The sequence below is a fragment of the Dioscorea cayenensis genome, chromosome 14 (genome assembly GCF_009730915.1).
Source record: "Dioscorea cayenensis subsp. rotundata cultivar TDr96_F1 chromosome 14, TDr96_F1_v2_PseudoChromosome.rev07_lg8_w22 25.fasta, whole genome shotgun sequence".
NCBI classification, from domain to species: Eukaryota; Viridiplantae; Streptophyta; class Magnoliopsida; order Dioscoreales; family Dioscoreaceae; genus Dioscorea; species Dioscorea cayenensis.
Genome location: NC_052484.1, coordinates 15,146,568 through 15,161,986, shown reverse-complemented (window position 1 = coordinate 15,161,986; position 15,419 = coordinate 15,146,568). Strand labels below are relative to the sequence as shown.

The following is a 15,419-nucleotide window of genomic DNA, read 5'->3' as shown; positions in this document are numbered from 1 at the left end:
AGTGAAAGTTTTTTTCTTTTTGGTACCTTTATTATTGTGGTGTTGTTTAGCGGGGAGTTTGTGAGCCTTGCGATGACTCGAGGGTTGAGTGGTGTGTGTCCCTCCTCGGGATCGTCGCGGCGGTTGTCACGTGGCGGGCCCGCGGGTCGGGACGTGACAGAAGCCGAGTTGGCATTGTTTCCAGCTCGCACTGGCCAGCGTGCACCCGCAAGCACAAGAAGAGGTCATTCTTGCATATATAAGGGGTTGTGTAGTCATACAGAGGTCATACACCCGCATAAGAGGCCACACGACCAAGCCTGGGAACCATTCGGCCAACTGTGTGCTCGCATACATCTAGTATACGGCCTTATAAGGTCACTAGAAGAGCATACAGGTTATTGTACGCTCATTCGAGACTATATGGGGTTGGTAGAAGGGCACATGCCACGGCTAGGCGGTCATGTGGCTGTATGTGCTTTCTCAAAAGAGCCACACGACGGGCGAGTTAGGGTATTTTTTGAGTTTTTAGTAAACAGGTTAGGGGTATTTTTGACTTTTCTAAACCCTAAACCCTTATTTATACTTCTTCTTCTCTCTTTGCTCTCATTCTAATGATATCTCCCTTGGATGAGAAGAAAACCTTTGATTGATCTCCATCTCCCCTCTTAATTAAACCTCCTAATCTTCCCTCTTCTTCTCTATAGGATTGGACGAGGTAAGTATTCCCATTCTTCTTATTTTCCCTTCTTGTTTTCTTCTTGCCATTGGTAGTTGAATGATCTCAATCTTCTCTCTAGATTGAAGCTCCATTCTCCATCCTTCCATCTCCTTTGAAGCTAGCAAGGTGAGTACTTCCATCTCTTTTGTTTCTTTCCTTGTTTCCTTCTTGATGTTTGCCATCTTGAAATGTCAACCTAATGTTGGCATTGATGAGCTTGAGAGCATGATTTTGGCCTCCATTCTTATATGATAAGTATTAGAAGCTTGATAAGAGTGTTTGTATTTCTTTTCCTCCATGATTTGTTGAATCTATGAATCTCTCTTGTGTTGGAAACCATGGTTAATGTAGCATTGTTGTAGCACCGGTAAACCTTGCTTAATTCTCTTGTTTCCTTGATTTGGAAGGAAGTCCGTTTCCATAGAGACTCTTTGGAAGTCCTTGAACCCAAGTTTGAGCCAACCCTAGGTCTCTTTTAGGGTTTTGTTGCATTTAGACTTAGGGTTTCCTTATGCATTTCTTTTCTCATTCTTTGTTGGTTCTCATTCTCTTTCATTGTTTGGTTCTTGTGTGTGTATGGTGGTGTTTTGGTTAGGTTGTGAGAGCTCGGCTCGAGGCAAGGAGCCGGCGAAGAAGTTGCATCCTTGTGGAGTTAGCCTCCTAAAGTTTGTGAATGGGTTAAGTTGAATGCACAATTCTAATAGGATATCTAAATGTTATAATCGTTTGATGAAACTATTTCATGGCTTTATTGTATGAAATTGATGGTTTGATTTATTTTAAAGGCTATCTATACTATTGGTTTATATGCAAAATTCTAGACTTTTGAAGGAAAATAATTATGATTGTATGTGTATTATTGGATTAGAATGGCTTTGGGCATGTGATCTTAAATTGGCTGGAATCTTGTAGTGACTTTGAGTCGAGAGAATTGAATTTGAATTGTTGGAGTATGTGTCTTGTTGGATATGTGAGTTTCTTCTTAATTGCTTAAGTGAGTGAAAATAGAAATGTTAAAGGTATAGCTAGTGTTTAGGCCTAGTTATGACTGCATCTTTAACATGTTGATGTTAGGTTATTTTAATATTTGAAAGGACCGAAGATTGATTAATTGGTTTAATGTCTAGAAGCTTCGATGCATTGTACCTATATTTGGGATACTTGAGCAAGTAAATGAGGAGATATTGTTGATGATGGAAACTTCAAGCATAGAAAATGTTTATTTATTTATTTATTTTAGAGGTGGAATTGATTTAAGAGTTAAATTAGAATGTATGCTCGATCTATTTGTAAACATTGGAAATTCCTTGGAAGAATAATGATGGACAACATGTGTTTTATATGCTAAGCGTTGGAATGAATTTTGAATGCTAACTTGAAAATCCTTGTGAATGCTCATGAATTGTTCGGCATAGTGCCCCTAAGAAATGGAAGTCAACTTTCGAGAGTTGTTGATGATGAATTTGATATTGGTGAAGCTAATGTTGCTAATTTGGGAGTAATAACACTTTGTTCATGAATTTGGATTTGACTTAAGTGCATGCTAAATAACTATAGGCTTGTGTAAGTGACTATTTGATGGAGTGTAATCTTGAATGCAAGATTTGGTAGTAATTGAGGTTGGTAATAACTTGTGCATTATTGAGGGTCTTGGATGAATGTCTTCTTAACAAATTGTGAGATGTTGTAAAGTTGATATCAAGGTTGAGAGAAATGTAAGTAAGGCGGCATCTTTATGCTTTTCATAGAAGACTTAGATATTAGGCTTGAATTGTTCTTGGACTTGCTCTTATATTTTGGAGAATTTTAATGAATTGTTTAAGAGGTGAAGCTAGAGTGATCATAGGTATGGATTGAGTTTTATTTAGACCAAAAGTCATGTTTGTTTTGATGAATTTCATTACATTTTCAAAGGTATGTGCAATGTATTCCAAAAGCATGTTCAATGTCCTTTCTTGACACTATTAGTATTTACTCCAGAAAATGGGTTGTGAAACCCCTGTACTCGTATGAACATGCTTTTGGTTTTTTTTTTTTTATGTGATTTTATTTGTATTCATGAAATTGAATGATTTTTCTAATACTATTGATTTTGCAAAACGTGGTTAATGTGGGACATTGAACCATGGATTTTTTTGGTTAATCTTTTAAATGTGAAAATTTTGGTTTGAGGTATTTTGGCCTATAACTATTTGATTAGGTTTTGATGATGGTGATATGGGGCCTTAGCCCAAGTGCATTCAATCTTTTGGCATTTCTAGATATGACAGTAGATTTCATTTTTAAAATGCGGATGTTTGCCCTAAGTGTGGACATTATAGTATGATTGACATGATTTGCATTATTTGGATACCCCCAGGTCTTGGAACATGTATACAAAGTATTGGCTACGGCTTCGATATTCTTGCCAGGGTTTAGTTTTGATGATGATGCTACGGCTACAGTAGGATGGTGTTGCCTACTGTAGAAGGGGGATCCTCATGAGAAGCCTATAGAGGGGGCACGAGTGGTCCCATTTATGGTGTCCTTTTCGGGAGGTGCGTAGAAAGCACAGACGGAGCATACACCGAGAACCTTGAGTCACCACACAGGGTCTCGGTAGGCCAACGTTAAGGATATGAAGACCTTGATGACTCTCAACTTTAGTCGCGACGGCAACTAATGTCAGAGAGGTTTTTCAGGCTATTGTTTTGAGAACAGCTTTACATTTCAGTTCTCGCAAAACCATGTTATCTTGGATTGGATTCTTAAATTGTGAACTCTTTTGTTTCGTCTCTTTAAATATCCAAGACATGTAAACTTATATATTTGAAAAGCATGTTTTCATGAAAAAGAAACCTTGAGATTCTTTTATACTCCTTGGAAAATTGATTTGATGACGAGTTGCGATAAGTTTTATGTTTTTAATTCTTTTAAAATTTGTATTATGCCAATTCATGATTTTATGAATGTGAAACCTTCATTTGAGCAAATTGAGTCTTTTATGCCCCTTGTGGATACATCTAGGTTTTGGAGGATCAAGTGCCCATGCACCTAGGAGGACATCTTGAGTCATGCCACTAAGCTCAATTAGATTTTTTATTTTTTTTTAAAGGCTAGTGGAAGGTCAAATGCTTGAGTTCAATTGTAGCTTTTTGTGTACCTTGAAAAATGGCCTGAACACATGCTACTTGTTTGAGATTTTTGTACAGTTGTTACAACATGCTATGTTGTCCCAATCAATTGAATGAATAGTTTGTTTTTTCTTTATGTGTTATCTCCGTGCTTGGATGATTTGTATGAATGAATTGATGGAATATGAATGAATTATAGCAATGAATTTAATGAATTGTGTATGATATTTTGATATTGTGAATTGAAAGAATTGTGATTATGCTTGGGTAAGTTGTATATATAGTTGTAAAAGCTATGTCTATGTAATTCTTCAATATATGGTCTATATAATTCTGTATTTATGTATTTCTGCAATGTTGCAAACGAAGGAATTATATGAATAGTATTTGCAATTGTAGTTTTAGTGAAGCATCGATGTTGTGGCAAACTCAATCAACTAATTAATTTACAACGAGTGTGTGATAGTAATTAAAATTGTTTCTTGTAAATTGAAGTAAATTGTGACCTCGCAGAGTTTGTCAAGTTTGATTTTGTTATTCTTTTTTCAGCATCAGTTTTATTACCTTCATTTTGTTCTTGAATCTGTACACTTACATTGAAATTAATAATTGAAGTTAAAACTCCAAACACATAACAATAAACAAAGTGGAACAAATGGCTTGATCTTTTCTCCCATAAGTGGAAGACATAACCCCTCACACTACATGTCAAACACCGGTGTTATCAGATTTTGCTAGTCGACGGTGGCTTGATTGATACACTGGTGAGGTTTTAGGGCTATAGCATTGGGAGAGGAGGAGAAGAAGAAGAAGAAGAAGACCTAACACCTCATCACGTGCGTCAAACATCGGCGTTATCAAACTCTACTGGACGATGGTGGTTCGACTAACACACTAGTGAGGTTTTAGGGCTACAACATCAAGAGAGGAAGTGATGGAGAGGAGAAGATGATGTATCATCCTATGTGGCAAATTTTTGGGCCTCGTGTATAAATTACTAACGTGGCACACTCCACACAAACTAATCATGTGGACCTTGGGCATCCATGTCAGCAATCCGATGTTCACATCACCAAAATTTCACCGGAATTCCTAATTGCCTTACTGGTGAAATAAAATCAAAGTTTAGTGCCATTTTAACACAAATTGAAAGGTAGTGCTCAAACTAAAATAAGGGCAAAGTTCGGTACCCACTAAAAAAATTTACTCTGTAATATATATACATATACATATATAATTATTATATTTGCAATAAATTTTCTAATACAAGTTTATTTTTGTAATAGAAATCTATGATTCAACTACAAAAAATTGTATGAAATTTTAACTATTTCAAAGTATACATGAAAAAACATAAATGATATATCATCCATTCTTCTTCCCTTATAATATACAATAATGGATGATATAGATTATTAGCTTCAATGCATGCATGTGTAAATGTATATAAAAGCTCTTAGCTCCATATATATATATGTAATTTAAAAAAAATAAATAAATAAACCACCCAATATGTGTTATATACCAGAAAAAAAAACATTAACATTTGAGATTAAAAAAATAATAAAAAGAGAGAAAAATAAAATAAAAGAGGAAAAAACCTTAGGTTTTGGAGCATGCTGCATCACTATAAATGGTTAAGAGTCTCTAAAGTAAATAATAAGGGAGCAAGACTGGGCTTTTACGAAATAACTACCCATATCAATATATATATAAGCTGAATTCAATCTACTATGAACCTAAAATCAGAGCCAAAATTTACATCTTTAATGCATAAGTTGGATCAAGATTTTTTTTTAAAAAAAATTGATGAAGATTTCTTAAGAATACAAATAACATTATGACAACAACCAAACTTGAAAATAATTACTAGGCTCCACATGATTTAGACAAATTGACAACCTCTTGTTATTTATTTATTTATTAATATTATTATTTTTGCCAACCATGGATCTTATGTTCTTTGGAAACAAGCCATTAAAGAAGGCTGTTTACCAACCAAACACTTCACACTAGTCAAGAATCAAGATTCCATGAGATCCATAGAATTTGAAAATTAGGGTTAGGTTTCTAGAAGGTGATCAACGGGAGAAGCTTACTTGTTGGTGGAAGGAGTTTGGTAGGAAAGCATGTCCACATCATTTCTTTCTCACATGCACATCACATGCAATTGCACACAGTAACCAACAAACTGAAAAGAAAAAAACACATCTGATTTTATTTTATAGGAATTCCTATCATCATTTGTTGACTTGTTTCCAAAATTAGTTACCTAACTTGGATGTGATTAGATACAATATCCCCTTTTACTTTTCCTTTTCCTTTTTTTTTTTTAATAATTGATGGTTTCCAATGAAAATCAAATATAAAGTTTGATAGAACCAAGTATGTATTTCTTATAGAAAACTAGTTATCAAAACTCTAACACCATTGTTTGACATGTGAACACAAATTATGGTCTCTCGTACGTCAGCCCTTAATCTTGATGAAATTTGAGTTCAAGGGTTGTTATTAGATTGTCTGTAGGTCTTATGACTATGACAGGAAACATTATTAGTTCAAACTTAAATATGTTAATTTTAACCTCCTATTTCTTCGGATAACAATTAGTCTGATATTATGGGAATATTCAAGTCCTTATTCTCATCATCATTGTAGAAAATTGCACCGGAGTTGATTTAGCTTTAAGATCACCCTTTCAAGGATTATGTCTTCCTAATAAATAAATAAATAAACCCAATTCATAGTTGAATATATTTGTGTGAACAAGAGGTAACTATGTCTTTATCAAATGTCAAAAATCATTGATGTCATACTTTAGGGGATGTTTGATTAAGGAATATGGGTGAAACGGATTTAAGACACCAAAAGACTTTAGTCCCTAATTTTATTCCTTTTAATATCAAAAGATCAGTATTTGGGAGAGGATTGCGGTGGAGATTTGGATTAAAGAGACTTTTTATTTTCCTTCAAATTTGACATTTTTACCCTTAATTCCACATGAATGATAAATATTGAGGTTAAAAATGATTATAGTTATGGTTAGCATTATACTCAATATTTTTATTATTAATATTTTTATTAATACTAATAATAGTATTAGTATTTTAATTATTATAAATATTTTTATAATTGTATATTGTCATTATTTTAAAAACATAACTTCTGTTGAATATATTTATATTATATGACGGAGAAGAGAATAGAGAAAAAGAAAAAAGAAAAAGGGATGTGATGTCAGAAGGGTATAAAAGTAAATTTTTATAGGTGAGAATAGTTAATATTGTTGGAATGGATTGGCATATATAAATTTTTAATTTATTTAATTATAAAATTTAATATATAATTTTAAAAAATATATATAATTTTATTTTGAATAAAAGCTTTAACATTCTACCGTGTCAAGACTAACTGGCTCATAGCCTAGCACAAGGATGGATCTACATGGTAGATAGTGGTGGCAGTTGTCTCCACTAAAATTTAAAATGTTTACTATGCCCATAGAGTTTTATATTATATATATATACTATTTATCCTCACTAAAACTGAAAATTAAAAATATATATGGTAAATGTTGTCACCACTAAATGGAATTCATGGATCCGTTCGTACTTAGCGGTGCTTGGTCTTATTAAGGAAAAATGAAGGTGAGATATTCAAAAAGTCTCGAGTTCAAAACTCATTTGAAGCAATAATGGTAACAGGTCACCGATTGTTAGTGCGGGCTTACAGTCTAATCCTTTCATCCCCTACCGAAGGTGCGATGGTTGGATAATTAATTCTCAATCCGTTTATATGCCCTTGATATATATAACATTTGTAGCTTTCATCAAAAAAAAAATATTGGGTATAGAAATATATATATATATATATAAATTTTAGAGTTTTATTTGCTTTTGGTGATCCTATTCCCATTGAGATTATTCCCTCTCCATTTATATGGAATGGTCCATGGTGATGATTCTCTCTCATTTTATAAATTCACACTAAATAAGGGAACGAGTTCTTATGTTGGAATAAGTGTTTTACAAATTACATATTAATTTTTTAAATAAAAATATAATAATCTATTTTATAACTATATATTCTTAAATATTTACCTACACCAATTAATTCTCTAACTTATATGATTGAATAATCAAAACATATAATAGAAATCAAGATGTTATTCCATAATTATAGTGAAATCTAGCATTCCGTTTTATTATTAACATTTATTCAATTCCCATTCAAGGAACAGCATGTAAATTTTATATAAAATAGTTAAAATTGATAAAATAATCATACATTCAATAAAAAAAAAAATACTTTTTTTGGCTTTTTTATCAGTTCTATTTTAGAGTTTTTTTTTGTCTTATTTATTTATTTATGTAGAAGATTTATAAAGTACTAAATATCATTTTCTCACATTTATCCTTTATATTTAATATATTTTTATAATTTTTAATAAATTATATTTAACTATACATTTTATCAAATTATTTTTTAAATAAAAATAATTTTAGAAAGTTAATATAAATTTTTGTAAATTTTAGATTATCAACTAATTTTAACTGATTTTTTTAATATATATAAATTATTTAAAATAGATAAGTAGAAAATTCGGTAGGAAGTAATAAAATGATTAAAAAAAATTGTGCTTGCAATTTGTTTTTTTATTTTTAAAAAAATGATGGTATTTGAGAAAAAGGAAAACAACAATTAAAAAAACATTGAGTGTGAGTGGTGTGTGTTGTTGGATGGTGTGTTAGAACAAACTAGTTTGGTAGATGAGAGAGAGTAAGTGAGTGAGAGAAATAAAGAGAGTAGGACAAAGCAGCAAGGCAAGAGCACATGCGCCGACGTGTTTGGTGAATGGACGGCTGCCAAGTGCCAACCATCGACTTGTCAAATTACCAATTTACCCTCACCACACCAAAATGTGCCTTACAAGTATTTTTTTTCCCTATTCATATATTATACTTCCTCCTTCCTTCAATATTCCTTCAATTACTTGCTCCTTCTAGGAATGACAATAATACTCAAATCTGACTCGACTCGATCCGACCCAATCTAGTTTGATAGGTAAAATCTGATTTGACCGAGTTTCAAGTCGAGTTCGGGTAAAACCTGACTTGTATGAAACGGGTGTGGGTGCGGGTATGAAAATTCTAATACCCGACCCGTACCTGTACCCGACCCGAAATTTCAATTACTAAAATATTTATATTATATATATATACTAATATGTTCTACAACTTAACAATTTAAAGTTTTTTATTTTTCCTCTTTATTTAGTCTTATAATTTCATAATTATTTTATTTTATTTTATATAAAAATTATAATTACTTTTAAGTTATTTTTTTTAAAAAAATATTTTTTATTACTTTTTTTAATATAGGGGCGGGGCTGGTATACCCGCGGGTGCCCGATTACCCGTCTAGTGCGGGTGTGGGTTGGGGTTTTTAAAACCCATCGGGTTCGGGTTCGAGTTTAGGTTCGGATATATATATATATATATATATTAGTGGGATAGCGGGTACGGGTATGATAAAACCCGCACCCGACCTGATCCGTTGCCATCCATAGCTCCTTTGTTTTGAAATACAAATTATTTATAAAAAAAAATTATAAAATAATTACTCCTTAGTAACTCTTACTGTTTCATATTAATATTTATATTTTAAAAAATTCAAATTATTTGTCACTTTTAAGAGTTTTATAACATTAAATATTTTTTTTTCAGTTATACTTTTTTCTTCTCGTTGAAAAGACGATATGCAAAAGTGTTTTATAAAAAAAATTATTAGATTTTAAGATCTTTAATGATAGTCTTAATATTTGTGCAAATCTTAAATGTGGCCGTTAATATGACATGGAGAAAGTATCATTTTATAATAATAAAATAATATTTATTTATTTATTTATTATTTTATTATTTTTTTTAAAATATATAAATGAAGAGAATTATATTCATAGTAAAAAAAGAATATGGTCTCAAAAAAGAGGTAGCTATTTAGTTTATTTTTATTTTCAATTTTAAAGAATTTGATGTTATTTTTAATTTTTATACAACATTTTTAAATGACTTATATTTTCGAATGCAGAGAGTATTGTTTTATTATTTTTTTAAAAATATGAATAAGTCGCTTCAAACACAGATTTTTTTTATTAATGTGTCTCAATCATGCATTAGGAAAAAAAAATTCAAAGCTTTGACCTCTCACATACGAGTCAAGTGTCTTAACTATTAAACTATTACCGTAGTGCTATATTCTGTCTATTATAAAATATTTTTTCCCTTTTTTTAAACAAAATGGATAAGAAAATAATACTTAAAAACTAAGTAAGTTCAATAAAAACAATTCATATATACAAATAATATACAAAATAAATCCGCATGTGTATCAATCACAGACTAGTTTGAAATATTGCATGCTTTTTCAATGACTTCCTCAAATTTGATACATTTAGTATTATTATTGTATATAAAAAAGATATTATTTATTTATTTATTGTTTCTTTCTTTCTTTTGGAAAATTAGATCTGTGGAATTGTATAAATGGCAAATTTGAAAATTATCACAAGGGTGATGGCATTTTGTTAGCATGCCCACAAAAAGAGGGGACATGAGGGGCCAAACACTAGTGTCATACATTTGTTGTTGTGGAGGTGGAGGAAGGTTTTGGATGAATGCATAATTTAAAATTTTTTAAAAAATATAATAAATGGTGTTTAGTAGTACAAAGTCTTTGGATTGGTGGATGTGGTCCATGAGGAGATAGAGGTTAAGTAAATTAATAACCTTCCCAATTGATGCTTCTTTTCATTTTATTTTATTTTATTTATCTTTTTAATTCATTCATGACTTAATGAATAAGACTTGAATATGATTTGGACAAATAGAAGCTTCTTCTGCCTACCAAACCACTTTGTAAAGTAAAAATAAAAATAAAAATAAAAAATAAAAAATAAAAAATAAAAAATAAAAAATAAAAAATAAAAAAATAAAAATTGGGTGAGAAGGGTAGGTAGGTGTGAGTTGACAAAGGGGCCCTCCTTTTGGATCTTCTTTTGGGAACTTCATATTGAGTCAAGCCTGAAGAATCATTTCTCAATTCTCATTGAACTTTATGTTTTCATATAATTTATATAATAATTAAATAATTTTAAAAGATATAAAATATCTACATCTACTTAATGTGATCATTTACAATGTGCTAATAAAATCTTATCATGTTAGATAAAGAGACCAAAACTTCCATAGTATTTTTTAATCAATGTGTACGAGCTATTTAATTGGTGCTTGCTTTCATTAATCAATTAGACAGATGAGTTGGGTATATAGTTTATGGATAGTTTGCATGTATTTCTTAATTGTTTTTGGTTATAATTTATTTTTATTTTTATAGCATTTTACTTTATTTTATGCATGTGTTTATTTTATTTAATATTTTTTAGGATCTCTTTAATTATATTTTTAAGATTTATATTGCTATATAAATACTTATAACCATTTGTTCAAATTTAGAATAAAAATTTCTCAAATTTCTCTATTTAATTGATCCGTGTGTTTTTTGCTGCCTCAATTTCAATGTGCTATAACTTGTTTTCATCAACTTTACATCTTATTCAATGAATTCAAGTTGGTCATACTTATCCAAACAAATAATGTAACACAAGAATTTTCCTAATAAGGTGACATGCATGTGAGGAAAAGATTTTTTCTATAATGTTAGGTAAGATGGGGTTGCAAGAAGCACATGGTAATAATTGAGATAAATAATAATATATATTATATTATATACACACCCTATCAATATATAATATATGTAAATTTACCAAAGTCAATCAATTATAAATTCTTCATAGGATCAATAACACTGTTTATTTCCTACTTCCAATGTTGAATTCAATTAACATTTTTACATTTTCCTTTATTTTATTGTACTTTTTTATTGGGTGAAAAAGGTGGTAAGCATTAATATTGTTCTTTCCCTTTCTCTATCTCATCAATCTTTTATATTAAAATAGATCACCTACCCCACATCACAAAGCAAGCTCCTCCTCCTCTCACCCCTTATCCACAATTCCTTGTTACACTGAGTGAAATATGAATACCATAAAAAACAAGGCTAGCTTTTTCCACTTTCCAAAAGTACAATTTATAATTCATTCTAGTGGTTTTCCACACAACAATTCAAACAAGGCAATCAAACGAAATAATAGAACTAGTATTGATAATCATATATGTGCCAAATAAATATACAAATTATCAAAGAAGGTAAAAAAAAAACAAAAGAAAAAAGAAAAAAATACAAAGACTCAATAGAGTCTTTTGTTAGTATTTTTAGTTCCCTCTAAAATGCAACAGTTCTACAAACCAAGAACAACAGTAGAAGAAGAATTATTACACTTGCACCCTTGACTCTTATGAGGTCCCAAACTACAAGTGAAACACAAAGTAAAGCCTTGATCTCCTCCTTCTCTCTTCATCACAGGCTCAACATGATGAGAATTATTCATCTCTTGAAATGGAGGACTTATACAAAGCTCTAAGTTTAAATCAGGACATCTTAGAATTTTCTCCTTCTCTTCATTAATTCTCTCCTCTTGCTTAACAAAAGAGATGGTTATATCTGAAAGAGGTTGATGCAAAGGCCTATGAGTTGTAGGGTCTATTCCCCTACTCAATAACTTCCTTCTTATATGAGTGTTCCAATAGTTCTTGATCTCATTATCTGTTCTCCCTGGCAACCTTCCAGCAATAAGAGACCATCTGTTGAATTTTTTTGTGTGTTTTCATGTAAGAAATTGATACAATTGAATTTTTAAGATATATATATATATATTAAAATTATATAAATACAAAGGAATTCAATTAAATTAAGACTTACTTGTTGCCAAGCAAACTATGAAGCTTGATGATGAGTTCATCTTCTTCTTCGGTGAAGTTACCACGCTTGAGATCGGGTCGAAGATAGTTTATCCATCGAAGACGACAACTCTTTCCACATCGAAGAAGCCCTGCTGCCTTTGGTAATGATCTCCAACATCCTTCTCCATGTGCTTTTATGTGTGCTATGAGTCTTTCATCTTCTTCCTTTGTCCATGCTCCTTTGTTTGTGTGTGCTTTTTCACAACATGGTGATCTCCCCATCCCTCCTCCTTCACTCTTCTTCTTCTTCTTCTTCTTCTTCTTCTTCTTCTTCTTCTTCTTCTTCTTCTTCTAGGGTTAGGATTAGGGTTTGAAGTAAGAGGCAGAATGGTGTAAAGGGTGGTGCAAGGAGAGGATATATAGGACTTTGACTAGGGGGGAGGGAGAGGGAGAGGGAGAGGGGAGAGGGAGAGGAGGGAGTTGAGCTCTTCTAGAGGCTTGAGTTGGTGGGGGAAAAGGGAAAAGGGTTGGGAGGGTGGATGGTTTTGGTAGGCCTTGCTTTCATTCTTTCACCTTCTATATATATTTCATGTTCTTTAGAACACACACATACATACATATATATATATATATATATTTGTATATGTAGTAATTGATAAAGTTTAGAAGAACATATATAAGACATAAATAAGTTAAATGACTTTTAGATAATTATATTATAATTTCTTTGGTTACGGTGAGACATGAGTTCGACTCTTCACTCTTATAAAAGATGAGGACATGTGATAGCTAGGTTGAACGGGAACTTTATAGTAGAACTTGATTTTTCCTGAGGATAGTTCTTTTATGTGCGTGCACCCATTCACACATATTTTTCACTACATGGCTGATTAAGTCCAGTGTCTTATGTCAAAGTAAATAAATAAATATCAAAATAAATAAATAAATAAAGAGATTAATGCCATGTAGATCTCAAGTAGGGTGGGGGTGGTGTTAGAAATATGGGATGATAAGGGATGAGTCAGCAATCACAACTCTATCCCCACACAACACCACTCATGACCATTATCTCATCTCATTATTTTTCATGCTATATATTCCCTTTCACTCTTCTATCAGCCAATGGCCTCCCTCCTTCATGATATATATGTTTAAATTATACATTAGTGTTATATATATATATATATATACATATATATTCTTGTGGTCTTACAAGAAAGGGAAAATATATTATAGTTTGAGTTTGACCCTTAAAAGTGGAAAAGAAATAAGATTTACCGTTTTTGTAAGGAAAATGTATTCAATTAATACATAACAGTTTTTTTCATAATTTGGAAATAAACTAATAGTGTACGAGAGAAGTAACACATGAGGGATTTAATAATTTAAGGTGTATAATTTGGTTTTATCATTAAAAAAAATAAGAATTTGTATGATTGATTAAACTTTAATTTCCTAATAATGGCATTGGTTGATAATGATAATTTGGTGGCTTTGTCTTGATGAATGAGCAAGAGTCACATGGAAAAGGGCATGCTCTTTATGATGGAAAAATAAGTGCCCTCTTATACTTGGAGATTGTTGTGTGGCTCTTTCATTCTAGGCCAAGAGATTGAAATGCTTAATCGATTGAATTAGATATATATTTTATAAATTATATAAAGGTTTAAGAGTAGTTTCGTTGTCTTTACTTATTCTTCATTTTTGTCTTTAATTTTTTAAAATATTCAATATAGTTGCCACTGAACAAATGATGAAAAATATTTTTTTATTGATATAAAATTTAGGATAGTAATATAGTACATGAAACTAATTAGATTTTGCCAATTTTAATACTATATAATTTTTTAAAAAGTAAACTAATTTAAACTAGACAAAATGAATAATAGCCAAGGATCTTTTGGTCTATTGATATGGGCTGGAGTCCTTTGTGTATGGTGTTTGTATCATTGCCGAAGATGTATTTTTCAAACTGTAGTTCACACAAGGTGAAATTACAAATGAGTTAAAATATTAACTCTATAACCAATGACCAAGTGATCTATTAGTAGTCAAGTCCCCATTAGAAGCCTTCACAAGCGGTGAGAGTTCGAATCATGGGTGATGGCACATTTCTAAGAGTGTGAGTAGTGGTAGTGTGCGGGTGGTCCCAGCACCTATATATACGCGCGCGGGCCACGCCCCATTTGCTCCGTCGAGGCTTATGCACGCCCCCCTTGCCTTTTTTAATGGCCTATCCTCTCATTTTGGCAAAAAGTATTAATTTCATGTCTTTGCATACTATTAATGTGATTTGTCTATTTTGTTAAAAATAAAAAATAAAATAATCATATGTTTTGAGGTTAATTGGCCCCATAATATTGAAAATTTTAAAAATACAAAGAGTATTAAATACATGTACAAAAAATGTCCTATAACACACAAATATGTACAAATCTACATATAAAACAAAATTTAACCAAATGAAGCATAGTGTTCATTGGATATAATATGGTTTTCATTTTCTTTTGATTGAGTACACATCCACCACCATGGAATGAATTAAAAGAGACATGGACCCCTACCAGCTCTGATATCTCTAAGCCATTGGGAGCCACCAAAAGGCTTTTTTGTCCTTGTGATTGAACAATGGCAAGAACAAAATGGTTATATTGTTAATAGCCATTCTACCTTTAAGATTGAACCAAGGGTGGAGTCTTTTCCTAGTTGAGCAATCAAGTTTGAGGGGTACATTTGCCTTCTCTAGGG

At 31.4% G+C, this 15,419-nt stretch overlaps 1 protein-coding gene and 1 long non-coding RNA gene across 3 annotated transcripts; one reads left to right on the top strand and one right to left on the bottom strand.

The window, feature by feature from the left end:
• Positions 1-595: 595 nt before the first annotated feature.
• On the top strand, positions 596-3,537 carry LOC120275993. Its single transcript, XR_005541187.1, has 3 exons — positions 596-697; positions 780-826; positions 3,060-3,537. It is a non-coding gene; the product is annotated as an uncharacterized LOC120275993 (long non-coding RNA).
• Positions 3,538-12,006: 8,469 nt separating this feature from the next.
• LOC120276507 (MYB-like transcription factor 4) lies at positions 12,007-13,247 on the bottom strand. 2 transcript variants are annotated; one of them, XM_039283265.1, is made up of 3 exons: positions 13,025-13,240; positions 12,691-12,988; positions 12,017-12,572 (listed from the first exon to the last, which is right to left on the bottom strand). In XM_039283265.1, exons 2-3 carry the CDS (start codon positions 12,951-12,953, stop codon positions 12,170-12,172), a joined length of 666 nt encoding a protein of 221 aa, XP_039139199.1. In that variant the 5' UTR covers positions 12,954-12,988; positions 13,025-13,240; the 3' UTR covers positions 12,017-12,169. The 2 variants fall into 2 exon arrangements, with proteins under 2 accessions (XP_039139200.1, XP_039139199.1); XM_039283266.1 differs by having other exon boundaries at positions 12,007-12,551; positions 12,691-13,247.
• Between the last annotated feature and the right edge of the window lie 2,172 nt (positions 13,248-15,419).